The sequence below is a fragment of the Cyprinus carpio genome, chromosome A7 (genome assembly GCF_018340385.1).
Source record: "Cyprinus carpio isolate SPL01 chromosome A7, ASM1834038v1, whole genome shotgun sequence".
Lineage (NCBI taxonomy): Eukaryota > Metazoa > Chordata > Actinopteri > Cypriniformes > Cyprinidae > Cyprinus > Cyprinus carpio.
Genome location: NC_056578.1, coordinates 44,859,079 through 44,879,059, shown reverse-complemented (window position 1 = coordinate 44,879,059; position 19,981 = coordinate 44,859,079). Strand labels below are relative to the sequence as shown.

At 35.4% G+C, this 19,981-nt stretch overlaps 1 protein-coding gene across 1 annotated transcript in view; it reads left to right on the top strand.

Annotated features, from left to right (window-relative positions):
* Positions 1–2,960: 2,960 nt before the first annotated feature.
* Positions 2,961–19,981, top strand: part of LOC109059261 (sialoadhesin-like) — a 58,272-nt gene continuing 41,251 nt past the window's right edge. Inside the window, exons 1-4 of the mRNA XM_042761414.1 lie at positions 2,961–4,036; positions 13,476–13,511; positions 14,446–14,664; positions 16,003–16,245. Of these exons, the coding sequence (XP_042617348.1) occupies positions 4,006–4,036; positions 13,476–13,511; positions 14,446–14,664; positions 16,003–16,245 (529 nt within the window). The 5' untranslated portion in view covers positions 2,961–4,005. The remainder of the gene's footprint in view (positions 4,037–13,475; positions 13,512–14,445; positions 14,665–16,002; positions 16,246–19,981) is intronic.

The following is a 19,981-nucleotide window of genomic DNA, read 5'->3' as shown; positions in this document are numbered from 1 at the left end:
ATACAAAGTTTGGTGCAAATATGACAAAGCTTTGCAGAGATATAGCCTCAGAATCATTCTGGCACCATGCCTAAAATTTGTAACAGTGCTGCACAAAAACGGTTTTGTCAATCGACACGAAATGCATAACTTTTTGTCAGCACAGTCTGAAGATGATCTGACTCGATGTTGGTGAAAATCGGACCAACAGTTGAGGAGGAGTTAGAAAAAGTAGGATTTTAACATAAATCAAAATGGCGGACAGGGAATTCAGATTTACTGCTAAAAAATTGATATGTCTGTTGTCGGCATGACCTAAGGAATATTTTGAGACCAGTTTCATTACAAAAGCCTAATGCAATCAAAAGTTATTAGCATTTTTAGAAATTTCATAATTAAAGGTTAATGAATGGTTTATTACTCTTTGCCAATAGGTGGCGCTGTTACCAAATTGATGTGCCGTGATCAGTGTGAGGTGACAATGGCACATACAAAGTTTGTTGTAAATATGTCAAACCTTTGCAGAGATACAGCCTTCAGATGCAGTTTGGCATCTTTCCAGCAAATTCGTTCATGCGCTAAACGAAAAACATTGCGTGTATCAACACGAAATCCATAACTTTTTGCCAGCTTTGTCTGAAGATGATCCGAGCCAAATTTGGTGAAAATCGGACCAATGATCTAAGAGGAGTTCGAAAAGGTAGGTTGTCAACATGAATCAAAATGATGGACAGGAAGTTTGGCCAATGTTGGTAAAATTGGTATCAGTGTTCTCGTCATTGTCCAAGGAATGTATCAACATCAGTCCGATTAAAATAGGTTAATGTAAGCAAAAGTTATTAGCATTTTTCTAAATTTTTGAGTATCATGAGGGTATGGAGCTGAAGATTTTTGTAATTATTTTCGTAAAGATATACGCTAATGCGTTCATAAAATACAGCATTTTAGAACATAATTCAAAATGGCAGACGCCCAAAATAGCTGACATTGGAATCATTCAAAATGGTATCATTCAATTTGGCATGATGCACCGAATCTAATGAGACCAGTTTTGTGATTTTTTTTTGCCGAAGCATTCAGAAGTTATGAGCAAAAATATGCATTTTTCATATCCCCTGACCACTAGGGGACACAGCTCCGAAACACTGCAGGTAGTCTCAGGTCATGCTTGTTATAACACACCAAATTTGGTCTCAATAGGCCAAACCGTTGCGGAGATATAGCCTCACGTCCACTTTTGCATACCTTTCATAGAATTCGTTCACGTGCTATTCGGAAACAATATGAATAATCAACTTGAATTCCATAACTTTTAGCCAGTGTGGTCTGAAGATGATCTGGTTCAATTTTCATGACAATCGGTTCAATGGCCTAGGACGAGTTCGAAAAAGTAGGTTTTTCGAACAATTGAAAATAGCGAAAACACTAAACCTTTCGATTTTCAAAAGTTATTAGCATAAAGAAATTGAAACTTTGGACAAGTGGTGGTGCTAGAGAGTTGGAGTTAGAGACTCCAAATTGGCTATGGTTAATGTTGACACTGTCCTCTATCAGTGTGCCAAATGTCACAACTTTCCCACAAGTGGTTCTATGGGCTGCCATAGACTTGCCGCGGAACAAAAAAATCACGCTAACGGATACAATAGCTGCCTAAGCAAACTCATCTCTTTGACCACAAATTACTTATAAACTCTGCCTGATGATCCAAAACACAGCATTTTGTAATTTTGACAATGGAAAACTCATCTTTTTGATGACACTAAACAAATAACATAACATTATCAAAAAAAACACCATTATTAATAATGGTTTTCATCACACTCTGATTATCAATCTTATTCTAACATCAAATTACTCCGAAAGATTTAAGAGCATTATGACATAAAACTACCTATAGATATCACAAAAAATAAATATCAAACACCCTATATATCTCCCAAGCGCACCAACATGTCAAACACCCACTGGTCTGCGCAATGCCACTTCAAGCCGAACACACCTCTGTAGTGTTAGTGGTGGGGCCATGCTCACTGGCTCCAGTGCGTCATCATTCAAAAAATCCTGACCACAAAAATGGTGAAAAATTATTTAACGGTCAAAGTCCACAATTCAGTACTACATAGTTCACAGTCTTTGTAACGTGTTTTCAGCAATACATTTATAATGTGTTTTGAATTGCCTTTAATATTTGGGGGCATGGTGGGTTTTCAGCGATCGGCCCACCAGGAAAAGTTTGGGTGCTCCCGATGGCCAATCATTCAAGGTCTACTTTTCCTTTCCATCACAACCAATCACAGACCCCCTCCATCTTCGGGCCCTGGGGCTTCAGCCCCGCCTAGCTAACTCATCAGCAACACAATCCTCCTGGATGTTTCTGTGTGTGCGCAGCGTGATTTACAATCTCTGTATGTGAGTGATACGTGTGTGTGTTTGCATGCATCAATAAAAGCAGTGCCATAATTTGTGATTAAACTGACTTAATGTATTAAATGGTTTTAATGCATACCTGCCAGCCAATCAGAATCGAGTATCTAGACAGACCAAAGCTGTGTAGACCTTTTCAATGCTATTGACCCACGAACATTTCCTGTTTATCGTAAACCTATTTCAAAACGGTAACAGAACACGATTTAATCATAACTAACATTAACACAGCTGTCATGTTTTTATCAAAATGTGTACCTTTTGGATTCTCAGAAGTTATAAAAATGATAAATCTAAAACTGAAAATACATTAGGACCGAGTTATAATGATATTGTTTAAATCCCACAATGAGTCTATACACTGTTTGTATTAAAAATCCTTTATTTTCTGAGGAATTGATAGATGTAACTTGAAGATGCAAAAGGTTTATAACTGACAACACTGAACGGGGCATGGTTGGGTTTTGTACCTTTATTGTGTTTTTTTTTTTTTTTCTTTTCTCTCCAGTGTTATATATCAAAGTGAGTTTTGCAGGCGCTTCTCTCAGTTGGTGTGGTTTAGTAGTACAGATACGTTGAAGAGAGTCACGTGGGTTGGTTCTAAAAGTAGCCATAGTGGGCCTAATGAAATCTAAAGAATTACAGCAATACACATCACTTATATATGCACGTGTTGCACAAGCCTATTCCAGCTCATCATTGAAGACACATTGTCGTTTGTGAATTATCAAACTTCAGAAGCTGCTTGTAGTGAGAAAATGACAGAAAACATCTTTAGTTTAAGAGGCCTGAGTTGAGTTGAGCTGATGGTTGTGGTTTGACTTCTGATCTGTTTCTGCTCTGTGGTTTTAAACAAAGTGGGGAAGAGAGTTATGCTTTTTCTGCATCTTTAGTTTCATAAACCTCAAAATACTATCAGAAGAGTAAAAGATTCACAGCAACATGCATGCAATTTTCATTGACTTCCTTTTATTATAATTCCATCTGTCTGTGTTCAGGAAGGCCTGAATGAAGCATCACTTCTCACTTCTAAAAGTAACCACTGTCATGTACTGCCCTTCTTTTAAAGAGGAAGAAAAAAAGCATTTTAAATCTTGTTTTGGTGAATAATTAGTTCATCTGAATCAAAATCACTTTATAAAACTAATGTCTCACCTATGTTTGAGTGTATATATGTGTCCACTTTAGAAAGTAATAGGAATTGTTAAAAAGAGAATAACCCAAAAAGAGCCTGTTTTATATGAACAGGAATACATTAGATGTCACATTATTATTTTTCCACTTTATTATGATCTGTCCATAATGTATGTGGCTGTGGCATTGTGAATGAAGAAAATAACGCAGTTCGAGAACAATTACTGGAAGAACTTTGAAACAGTCTTTTTCAAGTAGAGAAACAGAACTCTAACAACTTGCATGCACCAAAAAGTAGCTAATATCTTAAAATGGATCCCTTTTTTCTTTCTATTTCATGTATTTCTGTTTAGAGTTTTGTCTCCTCCTCCCTCGTCTCTTCTTGAAGTGTGAAACGACTGTTTAAACACAGGAAGTGTCTGTTTTAGTGCACACAGCACTGTTAATACAGACTATTAATGTGTCAGTATGGGGTCCAGCGCACTGCTTCTCAAACTCTGTGAGTATTTTACAGTATTTCCCCTTGCTTTAATACAATGTATTCAGCTCAAGATAAAAGAATGGTTGTGCTGTGTGTAGGAGGGTGCTTATTGTTTTCTTTCTCGTTCAGATTAATGTGATGATATGTTACGTGTGGATCAGATACAGAGTTTGAGAGAAAATGTTTTCATCTGTGCTGCTTGTGAAAGATGGAGGCCCTGTGGACGGGTTTTTGCTTGGTTTTGATGTGACACCCGTTCTTCTTATTTTATGCAGGAAAATTGAATCAGACTTATTTGTGTTATTATGAGTTTGGTATGATATTGCATCTTTTAATAGACTCTCCATCAGAGTTTCATATAGTATGAGAACAGTGACCAAACATGCAAGTTTCTCTATCACATTTAATTCTCTGTGCCCCAATTATTGAAAATTAATTGTCCATATAGTGGCCCAAAAAAGTTTTTTGGACACTTAAATCACAGTAATTACAGTAAAATGACTGAATGAAAAATAAATAAATAAATACAATATTTGTGTACTGTACGGACAGTAAGGGAGATATTGGAAGTATTGTCTAATGCGAGATATTGGCAAAATATATTGTCAGTTTGCAAAATAGGCATTTACTATAGTCCTGTAAACATTAGTTTGAATTAATTATTGGACTTCATTTTGTACTGTGAGGTAAATTTGCAGACGGTCCCTAAAGCAGCCTACAGGGGAATATGCAGTGAATATCAAACCTAAAACTAACTTTACCATGCTATCAGAGTTTTATTAACAAAATTTATGACAAATGCTTACAAGTGAAAGTCCTGTGCTATGGTACATAATGTTATTTTGTTGAGTTGAAATGTAGTTTTTAAAGCAAAAAGTATTACATTGAATTATGTAATTGGCCAGCGGCAGTCCCTGGCTGCTAGAGATGCCACTGGAAGTGCCGCTGCGAGATGCTGATGTCACCAACAACAGACGGGCTTAGCTTATGTTGTGTACCTAGATGGGAGAGCAAAAGAAGAGAGAATAATTAAGTTCACTTGTCCCTGTGTTTAAGATGTTAAATTAGTTATCTTAGCCAGTAAACAACCTGTTGCTCACCATTGCTACAACCTCGCGCGCCTCACTCTTTTGTCAGGCTGGCGGCGGCAGTGGCGGGAAAGTATAGTGGGTGTGGTCAACCAGTCCCTTCAGTCAAGAGTGACCAATAGAAAAATGCCTTTCATGCTGGTGGGTAGAGACTGCCCATTGAGATATAGCTTGACTTACAAGAAGAACTTTTCAACTCGCAAGCAAAAGATTTAGACCCGCAAAAAAAATAAAAATAATAAATGACAGCAGAAAAGAGAGCAATATTTGTTGTTTTGTGATGAAAAGTGTTTGAAATGCACAAAGAAAAATAAAGATTTTCAAAGATTTACATGCACTGCAAATCATTTTATCAATTTCTTTATTTTTGATCCTAAAGAAGACTTTTATTTTATCTTTTATTTTTTTAATTACGAAATAATTAGTTTTACTTTCAAACACAGTATGTTTGATTGAATACTTTGTAACGTTACTTAATGTCTTAATTGTAAAAATCTAGTAATCTGTACTATTCACTAGTAATCTGCAATATTCAGTTGATTAAATTTAAGATTCACTGATTGGTTTGAGTGCCATTTTGTCAAGGAAAAAAAAAAGTTTTGGTTGAACTTTGTTTTACAGTACTTGTACTTACAGTGTACTTCAGAATCAGATCAGAATTAGCTTTATTCGCCAGGTGTGCACAAACACACAAGTATTTTTTTTTTTTTTTAAGGTGCTCCTGGTACATACATACATGCATACATACACATCTGACATGAGAACAGAAAATTTTGAAAAATAAAAATAAAATAAAATAAAATTAGTAAGACTTAGCAATAAATAATGTGTATGAATCTGGAACAATGAATTGATTTATGTACAGATTTGTGCATTTTTACTCTGTATAGATCTGTATAAATTAAGAGATATGCATATGTATTGACATAATACTTGAGAAAGACAATAATTAAAGATGTAGAATGGTTTTCGGAAAAGAATTACAGAACACAGGTAATGATTCATATGTTAGCTGTTTAAGCTGGAGATGGCATGGGGGACAAAACTGTTTTTATGCCTAGATGTTCTGGTACACAGAGATCTGTAGCGTCTGCCCGAGGGGAGAAGTGCAAACAGGTTGTGTCCGGGGTGAGAGGGGTCTTTGATGATGTTACCTGCTCGTTTCTTCACTCTGGGGTTGTACAAGTCCAGAAGACTGGGCAGGTGCACACCAATGATCCTTTCTGCTGCCCTAACAGTCCCTTGCAGTCTTCTTAAATCTGATTTGCTGGCTGACCCAAACCAGACAGTTATAGAAGAGCACAGAACCAACTCAATAATAGCCGAGTAAAACTGTGTCATCTGCGCCTGTGGCAAGTTGATCTTTTTCAGCTGACGAAGGAAGTACAACCTCTGCTGGGCCTTTTTTACAATGGAGTCAATGTGAATGTCCCACTTCAGGTCCTGAGAGATGGTGGTTCCCAGGAACCTGAATGACTCCACTGCAGTCACAGTGCTGTTCATGATGTGTGGGGGAGAGCAGGGGGGTTTCTCCTGAAGTCCACGATCATCTCCACTGTTTTGAGTGTGTTCAGCTCCAGGTTGTTGTGACTGCACCAGACAGCCAGCTGCTCAACCGATTGTCTGTAAGCAGATTCCGTCCTGAATGAGACCGATGACTGTGGTGTCGTCTGCAAACTTCAGGAGCTTGACAGGGGGGTCTTTAGAGGTGCAGTCATTTGTGTACAAGTAGAAGAGCAGAGCTGACAGATGGAGGTGGGTACAGAGAGCTGTGTGAGTTTATTCTGAAGGGTGTCCGGGATGATGGTGTTGAAAGCAGAGCTGAAGTCCACAAACAAGACACTTCCAGTGTACCTACAGTACCTAAGAAAGTACTGGTAATATAAAGTAACTACATGGGGTAGGGTTAGGTTTAGGGGTAGGTTCAGGGTAGTTTTTACCTAGTAATTGTAATTAATAAAATATGAACATAGTATGTACATGAGTAACAGGACTGTAAAATAAAGTGCTACCAATAAAGTGCAACCAAAGTTTTTGAGGGGGGGCAATTCTAGGCTTTTCACTCATTTCCTCCAATTCTGCAGTTATCTTTCTATAGTTGCATTCTTGTTGGATTTTTATAATTGCATTAGCTTCTTGTCGATCCACCAGTTCACATCTACAGCTGCGTGTTTGTGGCGTAAAAACAACGTAATTTTTCGCATGGTTCTGAACAGAAACAGCAGACAGGCTTATTGAAAATGCACGTTCATTCTCTGCTAGGAACAGCAGAAATATTGTGGTTTTCCCCGTAAGAGCAGTAAACAAAGCAGCCAGCAGCTAGTTTGAAATGTGCAGCTCTCATTAGGGCTGTCAAAATGGCTGAAAAACTAAATTAGAAATTTGTACTTAAATATTATCAATATTCATATTATATTCAAATTTAAAAGGCATAATTTCAGTTGGGTGGGGGGGTCTTTTGGCTTTTGGCCACCACAGGAGGGTGCATTGAGCAAAATAGTACTAATGCACATTTCTAAGCAATGAAATAAAATGCCTATCTTTGAAAAAAGTGCATAATTTTTAACATGTTATAATGTTTGTAAGTCATATATAATTAATTAAGTTTGCTTAAACAATTAGAAATAAAGCAGAATCACTGTATGAATTTATAGTTTAATACAAAGGACTAAAAACCAGTCACAAAGTGTACTTTTTGTATTTCTATAGTACTTGACCGCATGCACAACTGCAAGTCTGTACGTAGCAACAGTTAACTGTAGTAGCAACCTGTGGTGCCGTAGGACCCAAACGGCTCTACTGAGCTGACCTAGATGTGCTTGATATACATTTGATTTTGTTAGAAAATAGAATCTAGCATTTATTTATTTCATAATGTCAAAAGGCTTCACGGTCCAGATTCAGACCAGAGTCCCCCAGTTGGTGACCCCTGATTTATATCATTGTAATATTCTTCCTGATGCAGCAAGTTGTTTGCTTTCAAGGGAAGGGAAGTAATAAATAGGTTGCTTTTAAAATGTGACCTAACTTTTATCTAAATTGTTAACTAGTCCTAATATATATATATATATATTAATTGTAAAAAAAAATAAAAATGTTATTATATTCTATATTTTTTATTTTACAATTTTTGTACTACTGACACAAGACAGCAAAAAAAAAAATGGCAAATGAAAAAAAAAAAGTAAAACAGCAATTTCATAATTTATTCATGCTGCAATGCACTCTGGGAGTCAGTGATCCTCAGTAGCTATACTATAGTCAAGAGTAAATCGAAATTATATAGTACTTGAACACTCGTGTAAGCGAATTTTACAGTCGTGGCCAAAAGTTTTGAGAATTACATAAATATTAGTTTTCAAAAAGTTTGCTGCTAAACTGCTTTTAGATCTTTGTTTCAGTTGTTTCTGTGATGTACTGAAATATAATTACAAGCACTTCATACGTTTCAAAGGCTTTTATCGACAATTACATGACATTTATGCAAAGAGTCAGTATTTGCAGTGTTGGCCCTTCCTTTTTCAGGACCTCTGCAGTTCGACTGGGCATGCTCTCAATCAACTTCTGGCCAAATCCTGACTGATAGCAACCCATTCTTTCATAATAACTTCTTGGAGTTTGTCAGAATTAGTGGGTTTTTGTTTGTCCACCCGCCTCTAGAGGATTGACCCAAGCTTCTCAATGGGATTAAGATCTGGGGAGTTTCCAGGCCATTGACCCCAAAATTTCAACATTCTGGTCCCCGAGCCACTTAGTTATCACTTTTGCCTTATGGCACGGTGCTCCATCGTGCTGGAAAATGCATTGTTCTTCACCAAACTGTTGTTGGGTTGTTGGAAGAAGTTGCTGTTGGAGGGTGTTTTGGTATCATTCTTTATTCATGGCTGTGTTTTTGGGCAGAATTGTGAGTGAGCCCACTTCCTTGGATGAGAAGCAACCCCACACATGAATGGTGTCAGGATGCTTTACTGTTGGCATGACACAGGACTGATGGTAGCGCTCACCTTTTCTTCTCCGGAAAAGCCATTTTCCAGATGCGCCAAACAATCGGAAAGGGGCTTCATCGGAGAATATGACTTTGCCCCAGTCCTCAGCAGTCCATTCACTATACTTTCTGCAGAAGATCAATCTGTCCCTGATGTTTTTTTTGGAGAGAAGTGGCTTCTTTGCTGCCCTTCTTGACACCAGGGCATCTTCCAAAAGTCTTCACCTCACTGTGCGTGCAGATGCGCTCACACCTGCCTGCTGCCATTCCTGAGCAAGCTCTGCACTGGTGGCACTCCGATCCCGCAGCTGAATCCTCTTTAGGAGACGATCCTGGCGCTTGCTGGACTTTCTTGGACGCCCTGAAGCCTTCTTTACAAGAATTGAACCTCTTTCCTTGAAGTTCTTGATGAACCTATAAATTGTTGATTTAGGTGCAATCTTAGTAGCCACAATATCCTTGCCTGTGAAGCCATTTTTATATGCAACGCAATGATGGCTGCACGCGTTTCTTTGCAGGTCACCATGGTTAACAATGGAAGAACAATGATTTGAAGCATCACCCTCCTTTTAACATGTCAAGTCTGCCATTCTAACCCGATCAGCCTGACATAATGATCTCCAGCCTTGTGCTCGTCAACATTGTCACCTGAGTTAACAAGATGATTACTGAAATGATCTCAGCAGGTCCTTTAATGACAGCAATGAAATGCAGTGGAAAGGTTTTTTTTGAGATTAAGTTAATTTTCATGGCAAAGAAGGACTGTGCAATTCATCTGATCACTCTTCATAACATTCTGGAGTATATGCAAATTGCTATTATAAAAACTTAAGCAGCAACTTATCCAATCTACAATAAAAATGTAATTATCAAAACACTTCACAACCACTTAACCAAGCATTTGTCAGTACAACATACTAATCCTATTTCTCTTTACACTTTAAGCCAACTAATAAGATTTTACAGTGTACATTAAAGGCACAATGTAAGATATTGTTATCATATCGTTGTCTGAATAACTGTGTAAGGTACTGGTAATAAAAAAGTGAATTACCTGAACATGATTTGTGAATTCCATACATTTCTGGATGGTGAAAACGACATCTATTGTTTCACTCTCCTTCAGAGCATCATCTAGCTTCGCCTTTGTTATTGTTTTGAAAATGTGACCTCTAGTGGCGAAAGCTTACATATTGTGCCTTTAAAGGTACATATTAGTACCTGGAGTCTACATATTAGTATCTAAAATGTACAAAAGCGTACCTTTTGAAAAGGTACCACCCAAGTAGAAGCTTTCTTACCTTTATTTATGAGAGTGCGCCTATACAAGAAAATCATATGAGAAATCAATGCGAATAAAATCATAACACAAAACATGAGGATCTATATAAATCTCAAAAGTGTGTGTATACTCTTTTCTCTGAGGTGAGACAGTCAGAGAGTCTTGTGAATGAATAATATATAGTAAGCTATACCTAACTCAGTTATTCTTGTCTTCGTGTTAATAATTTAAATGAGTTAATTTACAACTAAGTTGATAATTTAAAACTACATATTAATCATTTTGTTTTTTTTATAATAATTTTGTTATTCATAATACATTCTTTGGTAATTTATAGGCAAGGCCAGAATCAAAACACTGAGGGTACTTCTGAAATTAGTGAGGTGCTCTAGCCTTAATGCACATTTAGTTTGACATAACATGTTTTTGTCCCATCCATTTTAATTCAGTGAGTGGATCCAGCATTTATATGTGGATGTCATTCTTGAAACCTTGCAGTGTAGGCCCTATAGCATGAAAAACATGACTGTTCAATTCAATTTTGAATGTATGTAAAAGTCTATTAAGCACACAATAGCCTTCTTCAAACTGTCAGTCCAAATCCGATATTTGTGAATATCACCAATCATCATATCACCGATTGGAATCCGATCACATTTAGTATGTGTGAACAGCAGAAAATCACATGAAATCCAATTTTTACAAGCTACGCTCATATGTGGTTTGAAATCCTATTCAAATTGCACTTCTGGAAATCTGTTTCAATTTGGCCAATCATTTCGAACAGATTCCAATGGGATATCAGCTAAATTCAGATTTGGACTGACATTCTAAACAAGGCTAAAGTGCACTCCCTTTATCATTAAAAAGCTGTCACTCACTTAAAGGTGCACTAAGCAATATCTGAAAAACGCTTTTGACTACAGTGTCGGATTGAATCCCAAAACATACTTGCTGCCAATCAGCAGTAAGGGGCGTGTCTAGTGATGATGGAGAGAAGAGAGCACTCAGTGTGAGTGCACAGGACAGATATCAGCAGATCAGCTATAGATAGTGAGAGATAACAATGAAAAAAGATAATTTCAGATGAACAAAACATTAAAAATAAGGGTCACGATCAGGCAAGAGGTAGAACCTGTGTAAATATTGGAGCAGCTTTCCAGCGGTGGAGAAAGGAGCGGCGAAGGCCTGGGATCAGACACTGAGTTCGTCTTCCATGTGAAACGAAGCAAAATTATCAACATCATTTGGTCGAAATACACTTAGTGCACCTTCAAGTTGATCACAAGTTCCTTAAAAAAAAAGTGCAAAACAAGCCCCTTAAAAATGCATCAAAATAAGCAGACATGGCAAAACTGTACCCGGGCACAAATTAAAACAATATAAAGTATTAATAATATCCCACAAAATGAAAAAGGAAGTAAATGTAATTTATTGAGAATACAATATTTCAAAAGCATATTATAAATTGATTGAATTAAAATGATAACATGAGATTTAAAAATAATTCAGAAACACATTATTTAAAGTTTACTTGCACATACAATTTGCATTTAACATCAGACAGTTGGGGGCATGCAGTTAATCTAAAAGTTTAGTGTGTTTTTACTAAATAAATAATTTACCAAATAAAAAAAAATAAAAAAACAAACAAGGTGAAGTAGCCTACTTTTCATTTCAAAAGTATTTGAGTTTATTTATTATATAAATCCCTTTTGTCAATTTTCAGAATAACTACATGTATAAATAACTATATCGTGAAATATATAATTAGAAATTAAATTAGTCATACTGTGAAACTGAATTTTGGTCATACCTCCAACTACACAACTATATTGGACTTGACTGTAATGTTGCACCACACAAGTGTTTTTATTATGTGCTCACTATTGCTTTGTCTTTTATTACAGATCATTTGATATGAACTGAGTATTTATACATTTTAACTTAAATCTCAGCAGCGTCCATCTGTGAAGGCTGTAGCTGTCAAACTGTTAGCCAATCATAGCAGTGGGCGTTTATTTCTGAGTCGATAATCCACCATGTCTATTCAAACAGAGCGTTCCAATGACGGGGACAAAACAGGACAGACAATAGCCAATTAATGCTAAATTATGATGTTTTTTGATGTTAAAATCTTGATAACATTATAAGTGGACCTCCGAGAACAGTACCTAATAAAAATAATAATAATAATAATAATAATAATAAAAAACAAAGGTTATGACCCCTTTAAGTCTTATTCTTACTTGTAAATGAAACATCTGTATTTGTATTTTCAGTGACCCTTTTGATAACCATTTATTTTTATCTGTTAAGCCTACAGTTACTTTATGCAGCAAAAGTGGTAAATAAATTGGTGGGTTATTCTTAACACAAATCATTAGCTTGAATAGTGAATACAGTAATAGTTTCATATTTATGTTTTGTTGTATTACAATGTTATGTTTAATTATATATTGAATTATGACTTAGACATTTTTACATATATTAACAAAATCATCATTTTTATTAATTATAATACTGCAATACTGTCGTGACCCACTTGGGGGCCGCGGCCCACGTCAAAAACCACTGCTTTAACTGGGTTTGATTTCATTTAAAATATACTTTCTGTGAAAACACCTTAAGTGTCTAAATTCTTTTTGCAGCCTCTGTAAAGTCACAATTAAATCAATGTTGTCAAAGTCAAACAGGAAGTGAGGCTGAGTGTTTTGTTCCAGTGAAGAATCAGTGGTGTGAAATGTTAGTCATATTAATGTTAATATTTGCTTGTAACTTGTGTATGTGAGTGCCTTAATACAAGAAGTGGATTTTTATTATAAAAAATAATAGTGGTATAATAGTAGCATGAAAAGTGCAAGATTCTATAGATTTTATATATTCTACTAAGTTTATATGGAACATGAATAGTTATGCTAATAGAAAAGCAAATATAAGAAAATGCAAATAGAGGAGCAAAACTACATAATACAGATCTTAAGAAACAAACACTTCTGAACTGTAATGTTTCAAACAGTTTATTTATTGTCTGGGCAGCAGTGAATCCATCACTGAATTGATTCTTGAAATGCTTTATATCTGTGTTTCTTCTGCTTGTAGTGCTGATGTCCCTCGTCTACTCTGGACTCACTGAAGGTGAAACAAATCATTCTGAAACATCTGAAAGTACTGTGCAGCCCTGCAACTAATCTGATTTACTTCATTGAACCATTAAGAACTGTGTTGTAATATTTGTCTGCATGGATACATCAGGATACAACATTGTGTGTCTTTACTGATGTGTTATGTTCATATTTTGCTGTTATACATCTTCACACAGAATGATAGGTCCTCAAGCTACTAAAACACCACTGCTTCTGTAGTTCAACATTCCTTCATTCACTTTCTACTACATCCTGAAAGAGTTACAGTCAGATGTATTCGAAAATTTATTCATTCATTCATTCAGGTGTAAGTTCAGTCAGACATTCATCTCAAAATATCATAGTTCATGAAATTACTTTTTTTGTTTCTTGTGATGTAAAAAAGAAAAAAAAAAAAACTGCAGTCCCATGAAAACAGTTCCATCTACCGGTCAGAACAGGAACTGTTTAACAGCTGTAAATACAGAACAAACAAAAAGCTTTAAACCTGCAGTGAGCTGCTTATCAGTCTGAGAAAAGTCTGAATGGCAGTAGATCTCTTTTAAAATAGTGTTTTCTTTTTTGTTTGTTTTTTTTTTTGTAAAACATTGTGAAATACTAACTGGTGAGTCTTCACTAGCGCTGATCAGCAGGTCAACAGCTGAATATTCAAAAACTAAAGCAAAAACCTTCATGCAGGTTGAAATCACACAGCTTCAGAAACATAGAGTGACCAGATGATCAATCAATCAATCAATCGATCAATGATAATAAATTTGACTGTAACACTTTCTGGATGTAGTAGAAAATTTTAAATTACCATAAGACAACTTAACTATAATAATACTGAAAGTTTACTTAGGTTATATTATAAATATTAGACGAACTGCAACTGTTTAATAGGTGATTATTATTATTATTTAAATATTTATTTCTGTGTTTATCAGTGACATCTGTAGTGAATGCAAATCCAGTCACTCTTACATGTGACATACAGGGAGGAGAAAATATTCAGTGGACATACCGCTCGTTTAAAGACCCTCACGATACATACAGAACAACAGAAGCAGAGTTTAGTTTCACAGCTAATGTTTCTGATAGTGGTGTATACAGCTGTAGAGGAGAGAGATCAGACATCAGTGCTGCTGTTACACTGACTGTATCAGGTGAGTCTTCAGATTCACATCTGTTTAATGATCATTAAATCAATATCTGTAGTTCAACATTTTTTTATACTCTTCTGTGTCAGCAATGTCTGTTAAGAAGACTAAAGCAATTCACTTTGTCTATTTAAAGCCATGAAGGCTGATATTAAGCAACATGCAAACTTTGAGTTATGCAGGTCAACGTCTTAACCTCAGTCAGTTATACAAAGTGAAAGTATTAATGCTGCATTAATGGCACATATTCTCTCAGAGACGACAAGAGACGATTCTACTTCAACATACGCTGATAATAGCATATAACTTTAATTATTCTCCCTCAATATTTCTCTTCTGGCCCGTACATAGTGAAAAAAGATTTTTTTTTTTGAAAAAACAGAAATGTATTTTGCGTCAAACAGGTTGTTTTTGAAAGTCGGTGCTAGAAATAAAGCTGCTCTTAATTTTCATTGATAACTGCAGTGTTAATAATTTTAATTATAGGTCTATAATTCAGTGTATAAATCAATAAACCTATTTTAAAAGACATTTTTAAAAACATTTTCAATGAGGAGTAAGCTAATAGCCTAATATTTTATTATCCTCACAGTGCGTCAGTTATGCGGTGATGGGCTATGAAATTATTGCGGGGCAAATAAATTATTTAATAATAAAAATAACCTAATAATAATGATAATAGGCCTAATAATAAGAAGAACAGGCCTACATTAATTGGAAATGCCAAATCCTCTTAATATTGCCAATACTTGATGCTTTTGACAATATCTCGACACATCAACACAGCACGGGGAGGTTATCGTGCGCCCTGCGTGCTCGGCCACTGCGCCACTGATTGTAGCATGATAGAGGACTGGTTAAGTACACAGGAGCTAAACAATTAAGGGCCTAATAAGTACGTACCAATAGTTTGTAACTGATACAGAGCTTAACAGGTAGCCCATGTACAGAATGTAAAATGGGGGTAATATGATCATAATTTCATGACCTGGTAAGACTTCTAGCCGCTGCATTTCGAACTAATTGTAGCTTGTTTACTGAAGATGCAGGACAGTCACAGACATCTAGCAGAGCATTACAATAGTCCAGTCTAGACATCATGAATGCATGATGCAAGTTGCTATTGTTTGATATGTGAATACAAAATAGCATATATATAGACTAATTATAAATGTCTTTACCAATAATTGCATTTTACATTTCTGATGTAGTCAACACAAACTACAAGTAAACCAGATATGAAATGTAATGCAGTGTTTTTCACCTAACGATGTTGTGAGTTCATAACAGTGGTCATGATACTATGATGCTTTTTCAGTCAGTATTTTCTTCTATGTTTATCAGTAAAAGCTGTAGTGGAGGTGACTCCAGATCAGCGTGTGTTCAGAGGAGAGACAGTCACTCTCACATGTGACATACAGGGAGGAGGAGACATTCAGTGGACATACAGCTGGTTTAAAGATGGTTCAGTCATCCCAGACATCACTGAGAGAGACTACAACATCACATCTGTGTCTGATAGTGCTGTATACAGCTGTAGAGGAGAGAGATCAGATATCAATTCTGTTGTTACACTGACTGTATCAGGTGAGTGTTCATTGGGAGATGTACACATTCTTTCCAGGATATAAATCACATATACGTGCTGCAACCCCTGATCTATAATAGAGAACCCCATAGCTCATGACATTATAAAAAGTAAAGCCATCACATCGCCAAAGTGCTATTCCCAACTGTTTCCAAAGATTAAAGTTTAATTAATTGGAAATTGTATGATTTTAAGGAGAAAACATTACCTAATGACAGTTTTTATTTGTGAAATATTACATAGAAAACAACACAAATGTCCTACGTATGTAGATGGTTATTTGTTTAGTTATGAATTCACCCTGCTTATTAAAACCCTCATCCTCTCCTTCTTCAAGAATAATAAATACTCTCCTTGAGGGCCAAAATGACCTGAAGCCTAAAAATTACACATTAACTCCAGTTTGAAACTTGAATTTGCTTTTTATGTATTTAGATATGTGTGTGTGTGTGTGTGTGTGTGTGTGTGTGTGTGTGTGTGTGTGTGCGTGTATGTGCACGTGTATGTGTCCATCCTGGTATTCCCTATGTTATAAGGACCAAATGTCCCACAAGTATAGTAATACGAGTAAAGTTTCACCTTGTGGGGCCATTTTTTGGTCTCCATAAGGAAAAGAGCTTATAAATCATGCAGAATCTTTTATGAAAATCTAAAATAGCAGAAGGTTTTGTGTGAGGTGTAGGTTTAGGGGTAGAGAAAGGGGATAGAAATTTCAGATTGTAATATATAAAAAACATTACACCTAAAACATGGAAACCCAACGTGTGTGTGTGTGTGTGTGTGTGTGTGTGTGTGTGTGTGTGTGTTTTCTGAGTTTTGTGTAAAAAAAAAAAAAATTAATAATAATAATAATAATATCTTTCACTTCCTATGATGAGTCAAACTGACCTGAAGGGAAGTATTAAATACTTTTTTATTTATGTATTTTTTCTTTTATTTCTATTTTTATTTTACACATCACAAAATCCACTGTTTTTACAAGCTTTTTTTAAACCAACATTTTGGGACGCAAGGGACACAAACTTTAGATTGTCCAAATAATTATTAATATATATATATTACAAACCTCAAATGTGCATTCTGAAATCTGAATAAAGGTTTATGATTTGTAACGCACATGCATACACCTTTGCATTGTACAGTTATTCACTGTGTTTATGCGATTGTTGTGTTATAATATTGTTTTTATTTGTTTGAGCAGTAAATGATTTATACATTGGTTAAATTAATAATTAATTCAACAAAATGTACATTCTACACTTTACTCCTATGGAAACTGTATTTATAGATGTTTGTAAAATGGCACAGCTTTTTAAATATCTAAAAGTACACTCTTTATAATCAATCAGTCAAGCAGTCAAGCATTATAATATGATAATCAAGTATTATTTAATAATAGAAGTTTAGTAATTAGAATTAAAACTTGGTTACATGTATGAATGCAAATTAGTAATTTTAACTGAATTTAGGACTGGTGCTGGTGCTTTTTGGTCATTCAGTGTTCCTGTTAAAAAAAAAAAAAAAAAACTAATTATTATTATTATTATTATTATTATTATACAAATTCTACTACTAATAAGATCGATATAAAACGCACCAAGGATTAACGTGCTGGATTCATGAATATTAATCAGGTTGTGTGCGTTTGCTCAAATCGTTTTGCTGAAATCAAAACAGGGATGATGATGATAAGTGAGCACCAGCCAATGAGATTGTCGTTTGTGCATTAGTTCCACCCACTACTGGAAAACTCAGCAGTTCTTAAAAGCTGAAGAATTCCAAAACTTTGCTCGTGTGAGAGAAAGCGACGGTGAGTCGTGTGCCTTCACACTAGAGTTTACGGTATGCCAAATACACAAACACAGGTGCGCTGCGCATCCATTGAGATGAACTGAAAATAGCACAGATCACTAGACGGAGAGTGAAACTCTGAAGCCCTCAGTCAGAGTTCAGCGAGTGAAAATGTATCCGTCCTAAACTTATATTTAGCCTCCAACTCACACACTGCACTGACTAAAATGTAAGAATTTTTGCACCCTCACTAATTTCAGAAGAAGCCTCAGTGATTATTTCTGGAACCTGGTTGATGCTTTTATTACAAAACTACAGTATGTACAAAAACAACAAAATACAAATGCACTCAATAAAATAATTGAATAAATGCATATTTGTAATTTAAGCACTCAACTAAAATAAGTAGGCTAAAGTAAATAACTAGAGAAGGCTGACTATAATCAGCTTGCTTCCATTTAGTGAGATAAGCCTTCTCCTCATCTGAATTAGAAAAAAAAAAAACATGTAGACACGCCCCTGATATGTGAGTGATTTGCTCGCAGTGTAGAGGGATGAGTAAAATAATAAAAATGAATAATTGTTTAAAATGTAATAATTAAATGATAAATGATTTTGATTATACATGAATTAAAAAAAAGAAAGAAAATAATAGCACAGACAGATGGTCGCTCTCTTGAAGCAACACACACAGAGACTGTTATTGAGAATCCTGAGATGCTTCATGACGGAGACACAGCCTCCTCAAATAAACTGAGATCAGAAAACTTATCACTATACATAAATAAAACCAGCATTATGAAATTACATTAATTCATGTATAAACTATATAGTTTTATAACACATTTAGAAAGTAATTTTTCCACCGAAAGAGTTGTTTGAATCACTTCATATTTTTGTCTTTCTTCACAGATTTACCAACATCTACACTGACTGTGACTCCAAACAGTACAGTATTCACTGGAGAGACAGTCTATCTGAAGTGTGAGATAATCTCTGATCACAGTGACTGGAGATATGAGTGGTATAAAGACAGCGCTGAAGTGTCTGAGCGTCACACTGTAAACAGAAACACTCTCACTATCAGAGGAGCTACTGAGTCTGATCAGGATCAGTTCTGGTGTAGAGGACAGAGAGATGAAAGACCAAACTCATCACAATCAAGCTCTGTTTCTCTCACTGTGAAGGGTGAGTTAAATATCATTGTCCTCCTCAATAAACCTATTTGACGTTATTGAAAGTTGTAAACACATTTAAAATTTTTTTTTGTTATTTTAATCTTTTTCTTTTTTTTTACTGTTTTCTTTTGGTTGTTTTTATCTTTCTTTTTTTATTTATTTGAATGTTATTATTATTATTATTATTATTATTATTTCGCCAGAAACTATTAGCTTTTCATTAACTCACAAACCCCAGTTTGGAAACCCTTCTTTATAAGACAGATACTGTGCAGTAATCAATGATTTTAAAACTTGTTTTAGAAAAATGAAAAAGTTACATTCATGCACAGTTCAGTTATTAATAAGAGTGATAAGTGTATATTATAACTGAAGTGAATCTATAACTCAGGACATACATCCACATCGACAGTGAAGCTGTTAGTGAACAGAAACACACTGGACAGATAAATGTGATGTGATGCAGTTATTCTGCAGTGCACACTCAAATCTTGCGTCTCAGTTTTAATGTCATGTAAAGTGTGACACTAAAGGAATAGTTCAACCAAAAATGAAAATTAAGTCATCATTTATTCATCTTTGTGTTGTTCTAATGCTGTATATCCTTTTGTTCCCGGACCACAACGAGGGATTAAAAACAGGAAAATGGCAGTAGATAGTGTTCAGTCTTTTTTTTAAGACACAAAATGTGGGTTATTGCACAAATAAGGATTAAATTAAGCAAAGTTTAGAGCTAATCGAGGATTTGATGGTTTGGGGTTTATTT